Below are 17,004 nucleotides of genomic sequence, written 5' to 3' on the forward strand. Positions count from 1 at the left end.
GACATGAGGGTAGCCGCCTGCAGTGTCCAGTGAGTTATGTCTCATCAGTAGAGACTCACACTGTGTTGTACTGTAAGTGTCTACTTGATTTGCTGCCGTAAATATCAATTCCAATGTTTCATGTCCTAAAGGGGTCAACACTTAAAAGGGAGCAAGGGGCAGCGTAGAATTAAAGAAAAACACTTTATTCACATTTAAAGTGTCCCGTGTCGCCGATCCAATCTCTGCTGGCCCTGTACTGATGAGGTTCATCAGTCCCGTGACAACTCCAGCCAGTCACTGGTCTCACCGTTCACATCACAGGAACTATTAACATCACGTGACCACTGCAGGCCCAGCATGGATCAGGGTGGCTGACTCGGAGCCGGGGCAGCATGAACAGACATTTTAAAGGTATGTTTTTTTCCCCATTTTAAATGGTCCCCTACTCCCTAACAAACGTAAGAAAATCCTGGAGACCCCCCAACACTGCTGCAACTTTCTGATAAATTAAGTCTCCGTGGCTGGGATCTCTGGCTAGCAACTACAATCTGGCAAACGTGGTTGTAGTGTCCACTATTCTGAGGTGCACAGGGTGTCTGACCAAGTCTGGAACGCATCAACCTGGGACACCTTACTGACACTCATGCTATGGCCATGCAGATTCTCCTGCAAAAAGGAAGCTCTTGGTGATGTAAAAAGCACAAGGGCTTGAAGGTGGAGTCTATAAGAGAGGAGGACATCACGTCTGATCCCAACCGCCACCCTTCTCACAACTAAAATAACTGGAAACTTCTGGAACCAGGGGGAGGGGCCAGCCCTCACCCTAAAGCTCCATAGAGGGCTGGGCCAGGATGCTTAAAGGGGTTTTCCAGCCATTAGTATTGATGACCTATTCTCAGGATAGGTCATCAATATCTGATTGGCGGGGGTCCTACACCTGGGATCTCTCCTATTATATGTGACCTGGGATCTCTCCTATTATATGTGACCTGGGACCTCTCTTCTATTATATGTGACCTGGGACCTCTCTCCTATTATATGTGAGCTGGGATCTCTCCTGGCATATATGTGACCTGGAACCTCCCTCCTATTATATGTGAGCTGGGATCTCTCCTATTATATGTAACCTGGGATATCTTCTATTATATGTGACCTGGTTCTCTCCTATTATATGTGACCTGGGATCTCTCCTATTATATGTGATCTGGGACCTCTCTCCTATTATATGTGACCTGGGACCTCTCCTATTATATGTGACCTGGGATCTCTCCTATTATATGTGACCTGGGACCTCTCTCCTATTATATGTGACCTGGGATCTCTCTCCTATTATATGTGACCTGGGATCTCTCTCCTATTATATGTGACCTGGGATCTCTCCTATTATATGTGACCTGGGATCTCTCCAAATATATGTGACCTGGGATCTCTCCTGACATATATGTGACCTGGGATCTCTCCTATTATATGTAACCTGGGATCTCTCCTATTATATGTGAGCTGGGACCTCTCTCCTATTATATGTGACCTGGGATCTCTCCTATTATATGTGACCTGGGACCTGTCTCCTATTATATGTGACCTGGGACCTCTCTCCTATTATATGTAACCTGGGATCTCTCCTATTATATGTGAGCTGGGACCTCTCTCCTATTATATGTAACCTGGGATCTCTCCTATTATATGTGAGCTGGGACCTCTCTCCTATTATATGTGACCTGGGACCTCTCCTATTATATGTGACCTGGATCTCTCCTATTATATGTGAGCTGGGATCTCTCTCCTATTATATGTGACCTGGGACCCCTCTCCTATTATATGTGACCTGGGACCCCTCTCCTATTATATGTGACCTGGGATCTCTCCTATTATATGTGACCTGGGGCCTATCTCCTATTATATGTGACCTGAATCTCTCCTATTATATGTGACCTGGGGCCTCTCTCCTATTATATGTGACCTGGGATCTCTCTCCTATTATATGTGACCTGGAATCTCTCCTATTATATGTGACCTGGGGCCTCTCTCCTATTATATGTGACCTGGGATCTCTCTCCTATTATATGTGACCTGGGATCTCTCCTATTACATGTGACCTGGGACCCCTCTCCTATTATATGTGACCTGAATCTCTCCTATTATATGTGACCTGGGATCTCTCTCCTATTATATGTGACCTGGGACCTCTCTCCTATTATATGTGACCTGGGACCTCTCTCCTATTATATGTGACCTGGAATCTCTCCTATTATATGTGACCTGGGACCTCTCTCCTATTATATGTGACCTGGGACCTCTCTCCTATTATATGTGACCTGGGATCTCTCCTATTATATGTGACCTGGGACCTCTCTCCTATTATATGTGACCTGGGACCTCTCTCCTATTATATGTGACCTGGGATCTCTCTCCTATTATATGTGACCTGGGATCTCTCCTATTACATGTGACCTGGGACCCCTCTCCTATTATATGTGACCTGGGATCTCTCATATTATATGTGACCTGAATCTCTCCTATTATATGTGACCTGGGATCTCTCTCATATTATATGTGACCTGAATATCTCCTATTATATGTGACCTGGGATCTCTCTCATATTATATGTGACCTGGGATCTCTCTCCTATTATATGCGACCTGGAATCTCTCCTATTATATGTGACCTGGGACCTCTCTCCTATTATATGTGACCTGGGATCTCTCCTATTATATGTGACCTGGGACCTCTCTCCTATTATATGTGACCTGGGACCTCTCTCCTATTATATGTGACCTGGGGCCTCTCTCCTATTATATGTGACCTGGGATCTCTCCTATTATATGTGACCTGGGATCTCTCCTATTATATGTAACCTGGGACCTCTCTCCTATTATATGTGACCTGGGACCTCTCTCCTATTATATGTGACCTGGGACCCCTCTCCTATTATATGTGACCTGGGACCTCTCTCCTATTATATGTGACCTGGGACCTCTCTCCTATTATATGTGACCTGGGATCTCTCCTATTATATGTGACCTCTCTCCTATTATATGTGACCTGGGACCTCTCTCCTATTATATGTGACCTGGAATCTCTCCTATTATATGTGACCTGGGACCTCTCTCCTATTATATGTGACCTGGGACCTCTCTCCTATTATATGTGACCTGGGATCTCTCCTATTATATGTAACCTGGGACCTCTCTCCTATTATATGTGACCTGGGACCTCTCTCCTATTATATGTGACCTGGGATCTCTCCTATTATATGTGACCTGGGGCCTCTCTCCTATTATATGTGACCTGGGATCTCTCCTATTATATGTGACCTGGGACCTCTCTCCTATTATATGTGACCTGGGACCTCTCTCCTATTATATGTGACCTGGGACCTCTCCTATTATATGTGACCTGGGATCTCTCTCCTATTATATGTGACCTGGGGCCTCTCTCCTATTATATGTGACCTGGGATCTCTCTCCTATTATATGTGACCTGGGATCTCTCCTATTACATGTGACCTGGGACCCCTCTCCTATTATATGTGACCTGAATCTCTCCTATTATATGTGACCTGGGATCTCTCTCCTATTATATGTGACCTGGGACCTCTCTCCTATTATATGTGACCTGGGATCTCTCCTATTATATGTGAGCTGGGATCTCTCCTATTACATGTGACCTGGGACCCCTCTCCTATTATATGTGACCTGGGATCTCTCATATTATATGTGACCTGAATCTCTCCTATTATATGTGACCTGGGATCTCTCTCATATTATATGTGACCTGAATCTCTCCTATTATATGTGACCTGGGATCTCTCTCATATTATATGTGACCTGGGATCTCTCTCCTATTATATGTGAGCTGGGATCTCTCTCCTATTATATGTGAGCTGGGATCTCTCCTATTATATGTGACCTGGGACCTCTCTCCTATTATATGTGACCTGGGACCTCTCTCCTATTATATGTGACCTGGAATCTCTCCTATTATATGTGACCTGGGACCTCTCTCCTATTATATGTGACCTGGGACCTCTCTCCTATTATATGTGACCTGGGATCTCTCCTATTATATGTAACCTGGGACCTCTCTCCTATTATATGTGACCTGGGACCTCTCTCCTATTATATGTGACCTGGGATCTCTCCTATTATATGTGACCTGGGGCCTCTCTCCTATTATATGTGACCTGGGACCTCTCTCCTATTATATGTGACCTGGGACCTCTCTCCTATTATATGTGACCTGGGACCTCTCCTATTATATGTGACCTGAATCTCTCCTATTATATGTGACCTGGGATCTCTCTCCTATTATATGTGACCTGGGGCCTCTCTCCTATTATATGTGACCTGGGATCTCTCCTATTACATGTGACCTGGGACCCCTCTCCTATTATATGTGACCTGGGATCTCTCATATTATATGTGACCTGAATCTCTCCTATTATATGTGACCTGGGATCTCTCTCATATTATATGTGACCTGAATCTCTCCTATTATATGTGACCTGGGATCTCTCTCATATTATATGTGACCTGGGATCTCTCTCCTATTATATGTGAGCTGGGATCTCTCTCCTATTATATGTGAGCTGGGACCTCTCTCCTATTATATGCGACCTGGAATCTCTCCTATTATATGTGACCTGGGACCTCTCTCCTATTATATGTGACCTGGGATCTCTCTCCTATTATATGTGACCTGGGACCTCTCTCCTATTATATGTGACCTGGGACCTCTCTCCTATTATATGTGACCTGGGGCCTCTCTCCTATTATATGTGACCTGGGACCTCTCTCCTATTATATGTGACCTGGGATCTCTCTCCTATTATATGTGAGCTGGGATCTCTCCTATTACATGTGACCTGGGACCCCTCTCCTATTATATGTGACCTGGGATCTCTCATATTATATGTGACCTGAATCTCTCCTATTATATGTGACCTGGGATCTCTCTCATATTATATGTGACCTGAATCTCTCCTATTATATGTGACCTGGGATCTCTCTCATATTATATGTGACCTGGGATCTCTCTCCTATTATATGTGAGCTGGGATCTCTCTCCTATTATATGTGAGCTGGGATCTCTCCTATTATATGTGACCTGGGATCTCTCTCCTATTATATGTGACCTGGGACCTCTCTCCTATTATATGCGACCTGGAATCTCTCCTATTATATGTGACCTGGGACCTCTCTCCTATTATATGTGACCTGGGATCTCTCTCCTATTATATGTGAGCTGGGATCTCTCCCCTATTATATGTGACCGGGGATCTCTTCACCCCTATCTGCTGTTTCTGGGCTGACTTGTGTATGACTCATCCAGCAGACGGTGCTCTCCACCGCCATCTAGTGGCCGCATGGATCATGCCTCCTCCTAGTCGCCGTGCTTCCCCTCCTAATAACCATTGTGCTCCCTGAACACCTTGCAGGATTATTAGATTCACGCTGGGGAGACGCTGGTGTATCCTTAAAGGGACATGATCAGTCCTTCCTGACGGGCCTGAGATACTGAGCCGTCCATCCGCAGGTCCCCGGCTCCAGCCCCCTATACTGACCGGCTGCCCCCATCTTGATCGGTCACTGCCTGTTCTCTCCAAGGTGCTGAAAGACATCCATGACCTCCTACAGGGTCCCCACCCTGAGAACATGGCAGCTCTGAAGATGTAGGAGGAGGGGGTCCATCTCATCATCATCATTCCTTCTACCCCCTAACACAAGCCCTGGTTGACAGGACCACCCCTGGAAGGAATCCAAATCATCATGGCTACCTGGAGAAACACAGTGTTCTGGGGTCTGCTGCTGCTGATGATGGGTAGGTGATCATTTCTAGGTCAGTGCTTGTGTGTGCATTGTAAAACAATGGAGAAGGAAATGGTGGTGGGGTGTGGGGGGGGGGGGGGCGGTAGCAGAGGGTCTAGAGGGGGCATGCAGCCCACAGCTTGTCTGTCTGATATACAGTAGAATACATTGAGGTTTCATCCATGACATCCATGTACATTAGGCAATTACATTGTATCAATAATCTGCCTTGTAACTGTCATCACAGGCTCAATGTACAGACTGCAGACACATGTCCTATAGGCGAGGGGGTTACAGCTCCACCGGAGCCTACGGGTTCATCAACCGTATGCATTGTATCAGCTTAGGCTCTTGATACATTTCACAATGATATAGGAGCCACAATGCAGTCACTCCTAGATGTCATATTGAAAGTAGAGTCACGGGTTAGTGGGTTATGGTAGGTAAAGAGTTTAGAGGAAATTGTGGATTGTCTAACAGGTCCACCAAATGATTATTTGTAACAAAAAAACAGACTACCATCTTATATAACACTGAAATGGTTATCTACAGAAGTCCAAATCAATGAGAACATATAGCTAGGTCCAGAAATATTTGGACAGTGACACAAGTTTTGTCATCTTATGTTTTTACCAAAACGTATTCAAGTTATATAATCAATATGGGCATCAAGTGCAGACCCTTAGCTTTAATTTGAGGGTATTACCATCTTAATTGGAGGAATTGTTTATGAATTACAGTTCTTTAATATGTAGCTGCCTCTTTTTCAAGGGACCAAAGGTAAATTGGACAGTTATCTCAAAGCTATTTAATGGGCTATTCCCACATTAATCCATGATCAATTAAGCAGGTAAAAGGTCTGGAGTTGGTTCCAGGTGTGGTATTTGGAAGCTGTTACTGTGAACTCACAACATGCAGACAAAGGAGCTCTCAATGGAAGTGAAACAGACCATCAATAGGCTGAAAAAAAAAAAAAAAAAAAATGTTAGGAGTGGCCAAATCAACAGTTTGATACATTCTGGTAAAAAAAAAAAAAAAAAAAAAAGGGCTTGTGAACTCAAAAAGGTTTGGACGTCCACGGGAGACAACAGTGGTGGATGATCGTAGAATCCTTGAATTCTTTCCATGGTGAAGAAAAAACCCTTAACATCCACCCAAGTGAAGATCACTCTAAAGGATGTAGGTGTACCATAAAAAGACTTCATGAGAGCAAATACCAAGGGTTCACCACAAGATGCAAACAATTAATTAGCATAAAAAAAGGCCACCATAAACTTTCTAAAAGAAAAAAGAAAAAAACATCAAAAGAAGCCAGCCCAGTTCTGGAACGCATTCTTTGGACAGATAAAATTAAGATCAACCTGTACCAGAATGATGACAAGAAGAATATGAAGGCTTGGAACGGCTCCTGATCCAAAGTACACCACATCCTCTGTAAAACATGGTGGAGGCAGTGTGGGATGGGATGGCTTCCAGTGGCACTGGGTCACTAGTGTTCATTGATGATGTGACTGAAGACAAAAGCAGCCTGGTGAATTCTGACATCTACAGGGATAGATACGTTCCGCTCAGATTCAACCAAATGCAGCAAGGTTCATTGGACGGCACTTAACAGATGGACAATAACTCAAAATATACAAAAACAACCCAGGAGTTTTTTTATGGGAAAGAAGTGGAATATTCTGTAATGGCCAAGTCAATCACCAGATCTCAACCTGACTGAGCATGCATTTCACTTACTCAAGACAAAACTTAAAGGGGTTGTCTCATCTCAGACGATGGGGGGTATATCGCAGTTGGACCCGCACCTATATTGTGAACGAAGCCCCGCAAAGTGGTGGCTGGAGGACTCCGGTCCGGCCACCACCAAACGCTGTCCCCATAGAAGTGAATTGGAGCGCACCATGCATGACCAGCTCCCATTCACTTCAACGGGCCCGACGGAAATAGCCGTCCCAGCCAGTCGGCTATTTTCGGCGGCACCATAGAAAATGAATGGAGAGCGGCTGTGCATGCGCAGTGCGTCCTTCACCACTTTTCGGGTTCCGGTCTCGATATAGGTGCAGGTCCAAGTGGTGGGACCTGAACCTATCAGACAGTTGGGGCGATATGCCCCCATTGTCTGAGATGAGAATACCCCTTTAAAGCAGAAGGATCCACAAACAAGCAACAACTGAGAAGACATCTGAAGTAAAGGCCTGGCAAAGCATCACAAAGGAGGAAACCCAGCTTGGGTGTTGTCCATGGGTTCCAGACCGCAGGTAGTCATTGCCTGCAAAGGATTCTCTACAAAGTATTAAACCATTTTATTTATGGTAATGTTCATTTGTCCAATTACTTTTGAGCCCCTGAAAGGAGGAAGCTTTGTGGAAACATGGTTGTAATTCCTAAACGTTTCACGGGATATTTTTATTCATCTCCTTGAATGAAACCTGAAAGTCTACAATTGCAGTTTCATTAGCCGAAATCATAAAGATTGTGTCACTGTCCGAATATTTCTGGACCTAACCGTATATGAAACTCCTGCGCCATCTGTCCTCATTCCTTCACATGTATTTCCAGACAAGAGACTGGCACAGGAACCCAGCAAGTATGTGGCAGCTCCAGAGGGAGGGGGGCACAGGTTGACTCTTACTCTAGGCTATTTATGGACATTGTGTGGGAACAAACACAAAGGATGACAGGGCATCGCCATCTAGGATGATGGGTGTAGTAAGTGCAGCAGCTGGAATGGCTGGCGATTCCGTTTCTTTGCTCCGATTCTGCTAGTTTTATCCCGGGGTGTAGCTGGGGGGCTAGTGGGCATGTGTAATGAAGGAGCGATGTCATCCGTGGACAATTCTAAGGCAAAGGACATTGGTAGCATTATATCAATTACTTCTGATAATGTATCTTTGCATAAATATTCTTCCAATGTGATCGGCGTTATGACTATGGATGTGCCAGGCCAGCAGGGATCAGAAATCATCAGGACCAGGTGGCCACACACACTAGTCAGTAGAGGTATTCTCTGGTTATCCTCTGATCATGTTCGACAATTGCAGTAGTGCTCATTTGTGCCGTCCATCCACCATGATTTACACTGCTGCTGTCTGTTGAGATGGCCTGCTACGTACACAAACAAGCTCAGCTGTAAGCTAATATATGGAGAGTTACTTTCCATGACATCAAAGGCAGATCTATTATACAGTAAACTAAAATTAACTAGTCCACCATTGAGAGAGAAAACCCCTCCGGAAATATGGGAAGGAGGGGTCCCGGAGAGAGATCAGATACTGGGCAGTGACTCCGTGACCCCAGTAAGGTGCCTATATCTTATACCATGTCCTGTATACCTCTTACTGCAGGTCAGTTCAATGGATATGACTGCGGAACACACTCATTGCCACGGCTCAATCTAAACCCTGCATAATGGTAATGATAGAGTTTTAAAAAAATGCCACACCCCATAAAAAAGTCATATCTGTAAGTGGACTCATTCACTTATCAGTATGCTGTTTTAACCGTTTCCTTTCCAGACTGCCCAGCCTTCAGGGAACACTGGTTGTGACCACAGGATGTTCTTGGCATGGGCATGCCCTAATGCTCTTTGGGGTTTTTATTTTGCGTGGCTTGGCATCAATTTACGAGTTTCTACAGACTTGGTTCTCTTACTGTATCTATGCAGCGAGCCCAGTTCTTTTACAGCGGGGAGGCTCAGCCTGCGGTCCTCCAGCTGTTGTAAAACTACAACTCCTATCATGCCCTGCTGTAGACTGGTAGGTATAGGCTGTCCAGGCATGCTGAGAGTTGTAGTTTTGCAACAGCTGGGGGGCAGCAGGTTTTACAGTAATTATCTCTTCTCTTGGCATGGATCTGGTGCAGTAACCTCTTCTACCAAATGCTTAAAGGGGTATTCTGTCCACAAGTACACATCACATCTTCACTGGATAGGTGGGAAATGCAAGATGAGTGGGGGTCCAATTGGAATGGGGGAGTCCAGTCCTCCAAAATGTGTCACTGCAATAAGGAGGAGTTGGACTACAGCAGCTTATGGGAGTGGTGTGAACAGCTAAGTGGACGCCTACAGAGTGACCATCTATCCAGTGCTGTAACAGGAATACCCCTTTAAAGGGAACCTGTCACCGGGATTTTTTGTATAGAGCTGAGGACATGGGTTGCTAGATGGCCGCTAGCACATCCGCAATACCCAGTCCCCATAGCTCTGTGTGCTTTTATTGTGTAAAAAAAAAAGATTTGATACGTATGCAAATTAACCTGAGATGAGTCCTGTATGTGAGATGAGTCAGGGACAGGACTCATCTCAGGGTAATTTGCATATGTATCAAATCCGTTTTTTTACACAATAAAAGCACACAGAGCTATGGGGACTGGATATTGTGGATGTTCTAGCGGACATCTACCAACCCATGTCCTCAGCTCTATACACAAAATCCCGGTGACAGGTTCCCTTTAAGCTATCTTTTCAGGATGTAGCTAAGGACCCTGAAAAAACAATATTGCAGGCACCGCACACGACCTCCACCCCAAACTCCCATGAGCACCAGATGTTTGTGGGTTTTTTTTTTTGTTTTTGTTTTTCACTCCGTGCTTTTCTAGAGTCACAACTTTTTTTTATTTTCCGTTCATATAGCCATATTAGGGCTTGTATTTTGCAGGACAAGTTGCCACCATTTAATATTGCATACAATGTAGTGGGAAGCTAGAAAAAAATCCAAATGTGGTAAAATTGGGGTGGGGGGGGTGGACGCAATTCTGCTAAACAATTTTATGTTTTGTTTTGTTTTTTTACAGCGTTCCCTATGTGGTAAAACCGTCGGAACTGGCCGCCGGACCCGCCGAACTGCCGCTGACTGAAAGCATTTGTGAGACGGATCCGGATGCGGATCCGTCTCACAAATGCATTGCAAGGACAGATCCGTCTCTCCGCTTGTCATGCGGACAGACGGATCCATCTTGTACATTTTTTCACATTTTTACTGGTCTGCGCATGCGGATCCGGCATTCCTATGGGAAAAAATGCCGGATCCGGCATTCAGGCAAGTCTTCAGTTTTTTTTCGCTGGAGAGAAAATCGTAGCATTCTGCGGTTTTCTCTTTTTCCTGATTAGTGAAAAAGACTGAAGACATCCTGATGCAAACTGAACGGATTGCTCTCCATTCAGAATGCATGGGGATATGCCTGATCAGTTCTTTTCCGGTATAGAGCCCCTGTGACGGAACTCCGTGCCGGAAAAGAATAACGCAAGTGTGAAAGTACCCTACTTTCATTCTCCATGTCAGGATCAATACGGTGAAACCATATGTGTATAGTTTTTCTTGCGTTTTAATACTGTAAACAAAAACATTTTGGTTGCCATATTCTGACCCATATAAAGTTTTTTTTTAGTTGGTGAAACAACCAAAAAATGCACATTTTGACTTTTTTTTCCGTTTCACTGTGTGGGATAAATATTTTTATATCTTAATATTTCACATTTTGGGGAAAGGGGGGTGATTTGAATTTTTGTATATATTTTTTTTTATATATATATTTCTTAAAACCTTTATTATTTTTGTATTCCCCCCCCCCCCCCCCCCAAAAGGAACTATAACAAGCAATCCTCAGATTGCTATTCTCATAGACTCCAATTCATTGGGTCTATGAGGACTTCTCAGACATTAGGGCTGGGTGTCTGCTATGAGAAACAGCAGGCACCTGATTGCTATGGCGCCCGCTCCGCTCTCTGGAGTGGAGTGCGCGCCATCTTTAAATACCCGATATGTGACGTACTAGAAAGTCACATGTCAGGAAGGGGTTTGAAGGATAACTGTCACACTTAGACCCTAATTTCAATTTTCATATATGTAGTTACTAATAACATGATATTCCAGAATCAGTTACTATTAGACTGACTTACCACATATTTAATAAGATTCAGCCTTTAGCAACCAGTCTGCATAAATCTGCAATTTCACTATTCAGCTAAGATGGCCACCACTGCCCTCACCCTGAGGCTAATCCTGCCTGCCCTCACTAGCCAATAACAATAGCCCCCCAAAAGTGTCAGTAACCAGAGCCCTCCCCCTAAAGGGTTAATCTCCTGCAGCACAAAGGGGTCCTCTTACCACATGTTGCTTTCATTTATACACTGAGCAGACGGCAGATCTCCCGTCCCTGGTCTGCGCTGCTTCCACTCTGCATTCTCCAGCTCTGCTAAGTGAGGGAGTGTCTGCCAAGGGCAGGGACAGGGAGAAGTGCACACAGCCCAGGCACTGTTATCAGCTGCTAGGGAGGACCTGGCTGTAATCATTTACTTACAGTCCCTGGCTGTCTGTAAACTGACCTTGCATTCACCCTGCGTGCTTCTGCGTCCTCCGTCCTTCAACACATAGACGGACCCTGCATAGCAACCCTATTTTAAGCAGAGGTAAAAGTAGGCAGTACAGGGAACAAAACTGTGGAATTAAGGGGTAATCGAGTACACAGTGAAAAGTTGAAATAGGGCCACCAAGGAGATATTAATCACCACAATCCAATACTCAAAAAAAATAAATTATATATATGACAGTTATACTTTAAGGGGTTATCTTGGAAAAGATAATGATGACTTACATGCATCCTTAGGATAGGTCATCATCATCACGTCCCAGCATCTTCACTTGTTTCAGGGAGCTGCTGCACTCACGGAAGCCCTGGAGGGTGGAGCAGGCTCCTGGCAGCTTTCCAAGGACAGCACCATACATTGTATAGTGGCTGTGCTTGGTATTGCAGCTCAGCCCCATTGACTTGAACTTGAATTGACTGCTATGCTGTTTACGTAGCTCCCATTCACTGCAAAAGGATCTACGGAAACAGTGGAGCGCCAGACGCTCAGCAATCTCAGTAAGCCTGGCCATTTGGGCAGGCCTTCAGTCCCGTCCTGCTTTGGAAATGGTGAGATGGGACAACCCCTTTAAGGCCATTATGTCTAGGGATATGCAGATCACAAACATGTGCAACATGTATTACTTTGTAAGGAAACAACTGCATGTGTTGCCAAAGCCTCATTCTGTGCCAGAATTGGAAATACAGAGCCGCCAGGTCTACAATGCAGACTCAGTCTAAATAAACGGCTCCAGTTTCCTAATTGTTCCAGGAAAACGACATCTAGTATAAATGTCTGACTCTTGCTCCTAAATAGCAGTGGCCGAGACTGAAGTAGCTGTTTCCAGACAAGCCGACACATAACCAACATATCAGGGACTATGTGGAGTATTTAATCATGGGGACCCACATAAGGCTACATCCACACTCGGGTGCGGATCCGTCATGGATCTGCACAGACGGATCCGTTCAGATAATACAACCATCTGCATCCATTCAGAACGGATCCGTTTGTATTATCTTTAACATAGCCAAAACAATGGATCCGTTTTCTATTGTGCCAGATTGTGTCAGAGTAAACAGATCCGTCCCCATTGACTTACATTGTGTGCCAGGATAGATCCGTTTGGCTCAGTTTCGTCAGACGGACACCAAAACGCTGCACGCAGCGTTTTGGTGTCCACCTCCGAAGCGGAATGGAGACGGAACGGAGGCAAACTGATGCGTTCTGAGCAGATCCTTATTCATTCAGAATGCATTAGGGCAAAACTGATCCGTTTTGGACCGCTTGTGAGAGCCCTGAACTGATCTCACAAACGGAAAGCCAAATCGCGATTGTGAAAGTAGCCTCAGTCTGCTTTAGAGCTGTAGACAAAAAACAGTAGAAGGAGAACAATAAGAATATTTTTTTTTTCATTAGACCTCAGATCAGACCAGCAATCAGACCCCCAATGGTAATAAGACCCCGATACGACCTCAGATCAGACCTCAGCTAATTGACTTCAGATCCAGCGTCTGCCAACAGCTGAAACCCTATCCTCAGATAATGCATTGCTAATGTGCGTTGCAGACATTACTCTGGAGCTCTCAGCACCTGAACAGCTGCCCATATGGAGCAGCTATTAACATATAGTTCCAACCACTAATGCAGTGCAAGACAATGTGATGACATGGATGATCTGCAGATCTTGATAAATGGATTATTGTTTCAGGCTACAGCTTCTAGATGGGATAAGTATTGGTAGTGCTTTAGTACTTGATGGTGACCTGCGTACACCAAGAAAGTGCAAGTGTATGGAAAAGACTATTGTTTATAATAATAGGTCCAGTCATGTAGAGATACAGTTGCAAGAAAAAGTATGTTCCCTTACGTCCTACCAGCAGCACAGATGGGGGTTAACTGCCCCCCGTGGACTGGTAGGACCGGCGGAATGTTTAATGAGCCCAAAGAATAAACCAATAAAAGAACTCCAGCTCCCTTAAAGGGAGGGGTTCATCCCCCAGCCCACCGTGTTTTTTTCTGTCCTTTGGACAGGTGGACTGGCGAGTTTTACTCTCTCCTTGTTGAGAATTGGGGACGTTTTTTGACTCTTTGAGCCATGACTGTTCCCCTTTTTTTCCAGTTGTTAGTGCGCTTATATTTGCGCCTCATTTTCTGCAAGTGGATTAGTTCTACTTGCCTCGGTCTCCCCCTGTGAGTCGGCAGCGCTCCGCTGCATGAGGCTGGTATGGGCGCCGCCATGACCGGAGGTGACGCGGGCCTTGCCGCGGCGTCACTTCCGGTCCCTCGGCCGGCCGTTCGGTCCTGACTGCAAGGAAATTCAGGATAAAGATTACCGGCCGGTTTTTTTCTTCTCCAGGGGAGATGGAGGTGTGGTGGTGATCACCACTTATGCATTAACCTTCTCTTTTAGGGAAGGCTACAGCTGATGAATGGCAGTATCATTAGGGGGAGGATTATTTTAACAAAGACCACTCCCCTGGGCGGAGCTACTCTATTTAAGCTCCCTGCTTTCATTCAGTCGGTCTCTGGCTGCGCTGCTCTTACAAGCAAGCTCCAGAGTCTCCTGCATTTCTGTGATATTTCTCTATCCAGACGGGATTTTTTGCCTTTCAGAGCTTATTACTGACTCCTCTGGTTCGTGCTCCTAAAATCATGGAGGGTTTTTTCCCTTATTTCTTTTAGGATGTTTTGATGTTTTAATTGTTTTCCCTTTCTATTTTCAGCTATGGCCTCTCCCCAAGAGCCCAATCAGCTACGGAAAACAGCCACCAAGAGGAAACACCTGGCTTGCTATGATTGCAATACGCCTCTTGATGAGAGCTGCCCTTTCTCCAGGTGTGACAGTTGTCGTTCCACCACTGCTACTGAGCCTTCGATGCAGGACATGTACCAGTGGGCCAAAACTTATGTTGACGATTCCATTCAAGGGGTCGTACGTCTCCTTAATGAGAGGCTACCTGTTCCCTCCCAAGCTCCTATGGAGGTGAGCGGGGGCCCCGATAGGCCTTTACCCCTTTCTGTGGGGTCATCTTCTTCTGAGGAAGAAGAATCGACTTCTGGCTTTTTTCCACCGGAAAAGACTCAGAAGCTTCTGAGGTCCATCAGGTCGGGGGACCATGATGTTGACGTAGGGGAGTCTTCCGATCCCGCCTACCGGACCCAGCGGGTCTTTAGGGCAGATGAGACCCTTCTCTCTGTGATGCGCACAGAGTGGAAAAAGCCGGAAAAAGGCCCAGTCCTTACCAGGAAATTCAAACAAATGTTCCCAATGGCTAAACCCTTAGTGGAATCGTGGGGTTCCATTCCTAAGGTGGACATGGCAATTGCCAAGTTGTCCAGGCGCACTCTGGTTCCTGCGGACGATGGGTCTAGCCTGCAGGACCCTCTAGATAGAAGGACAGAGTGCACCCTTAGACGAGGTTACTCGGCTGCCGCCGCTTCCGCCTCGACTTCCATTGCTGCCACAGAGGTCTCGTCCTTCCTCAGAGCCAGGTTGAATCAGATCCAGACGGATGTCGACCAGAGTGTCTCTCGCGATGATATCCTCGCTGCCTTCAAGTCCGTCAATTTGGCCATGGACTTCCTATGTGACACAGCCCAACTTCAGTTAAAGTTGGCAGCCAAAACAATGGCTTTAGTATCTGCCGCTAGGAGACCTCTGTGGCTGAAACCTTGGAACGCAGATAATGCGTCCAAGTATAACCTCTGTGGGCTCCCCTTTGAACCTGGCCGTCTATTCGGATCTGAATTAGACACCATTATGGAGGGTCTTTCAGATAAAAAGGGGAAGAGTCTCCCCCAACAATCCTTTCGAGGCAGGGGTAGACAAGCCCGCGGGGGCCGGCCAGGACAGCAGGTTGGACGCAGAGATTGGGGGGGGCCGCCTAGAAAATTTTCTAGGCGCTCCCGTAAACCCACCAGGGAGGCAAAACAAACCTCCTGACTATGGGCCTCTCTGAGGCTCTTGGATAAGCCCTGCTATCCCTGTCGTTACACTTCTGGTTTTTCCCGTACCCCTTCTCCACCTCCCCCAGACTCTTATGGGCCCAAGAAATCCCGCATCCTTGGGTCCAAAATATCGTTGCCATAGGCAATCTAATAGACCTTGTTTTTCTCCCCCCAGGAAGACTCATTGCTACTCGCAGTTTTTTGCCGGCCAGGCAAAGAATCTTGGAGGTCTATGTTCAAGACTACCTTTCCAAGGGAACCCTGGAGGAGGTACCGGCAGGGGAGAAGGGTCTAGGGATTTATTCTCCAGTATACCTGGTTCCCAAGAAGACGGGAGATCTTCGGACGATCAGAGATTGAATACTTCTCAATCCCTTTTTAAGGAGGACCAGATTCCACACGGAAACTATAAGGTCGGTCAGCCACCTCCTCAGCTCTGGGAAGGTGATGGCCATTCTGGACCTCAAGGCTGTGAAATTTTTCACGATCACGGTCCAGATACTAGGAGTAGGCAGACATCTCCAGTTTGCCGCCCCTCCCTTCGGAATCTCGTCTGCCCCCCTGACCTTCACCAAGGTCATAGTATCGGTAGTGGCAGCATTGAGACTCCAAGATCTGACCATTGTCCCTTACTTGGACATCTGGCCTCTACTTTCCCATCTTCTTCATGTCGCATTTTTTCTTCTGCTCCACCTAGGTTGGATTGTCAACTGGCTGAAGTCGAACGTGAGCCCTTCGACTTCTATCCGTCATCTAGGATTCTTAGTCGACTCTCTGGAGATGTCCCTCCAGTTGACACCAGAAAGAAGAATGCGGATACAGGACCTAGTAAGGGTCCCTTATGTACCACAATGAGTCTCCATATGGACCCTCATGAAGATGGTGGGGCTCGTGTCAGCGACTGTGGATGCAGTCCCT

General features: G+C 45.9%; 1 protein-coding gene across 2 annotated transcripts in view; it reads left to right on the plus strand.

Moving 5' to 3' along the window:
- The first annotated feature begins 327 nt into the window (after positions 1-327).
- SCN3B (sodium voltage-gated channel beta subunit 3) overlaps positions 328-17,004 on the plus strand; it is a 61,344-nt gene continuing 44,667 nt past the window's right edge. Inside the window, exons 1-2 of one of the 2 annotated variants that reach the window (XM_044282016.1) lie at positions 328-393; positions 5,589-5,802. In XM_044282016.1, the coding sequence (XP_044137951.1) occupies positions 5,751-5,802 (52 nt within the window). In that variant the 5' untranslated portion in view covers positions 328-393; positions 5,589-5,750. Of the gene's footprint in view, positions 394-5,588; positions 5,803-6,313; positions 8,502-17,004 lie in introns of those variants that run through there. The other variant, XM_044282017.1, reaches the window with a different exon arrangement.

Source organism: Bufo gargarizans, chromosome 2, assembly GCF_014858855.1.
Source record: "Bufo gargarizans isolate SCDJY-AF-19 chromosome 2, ASM1485885v1, whole genome shotgun sequence".
In the NCBI taxonomy this organism is placed as follows: Eukaryota; Metazoa; Chordata; class Amphibia; order Anura; family Bufonidae; genus Bufo; species Bufo gargarizans.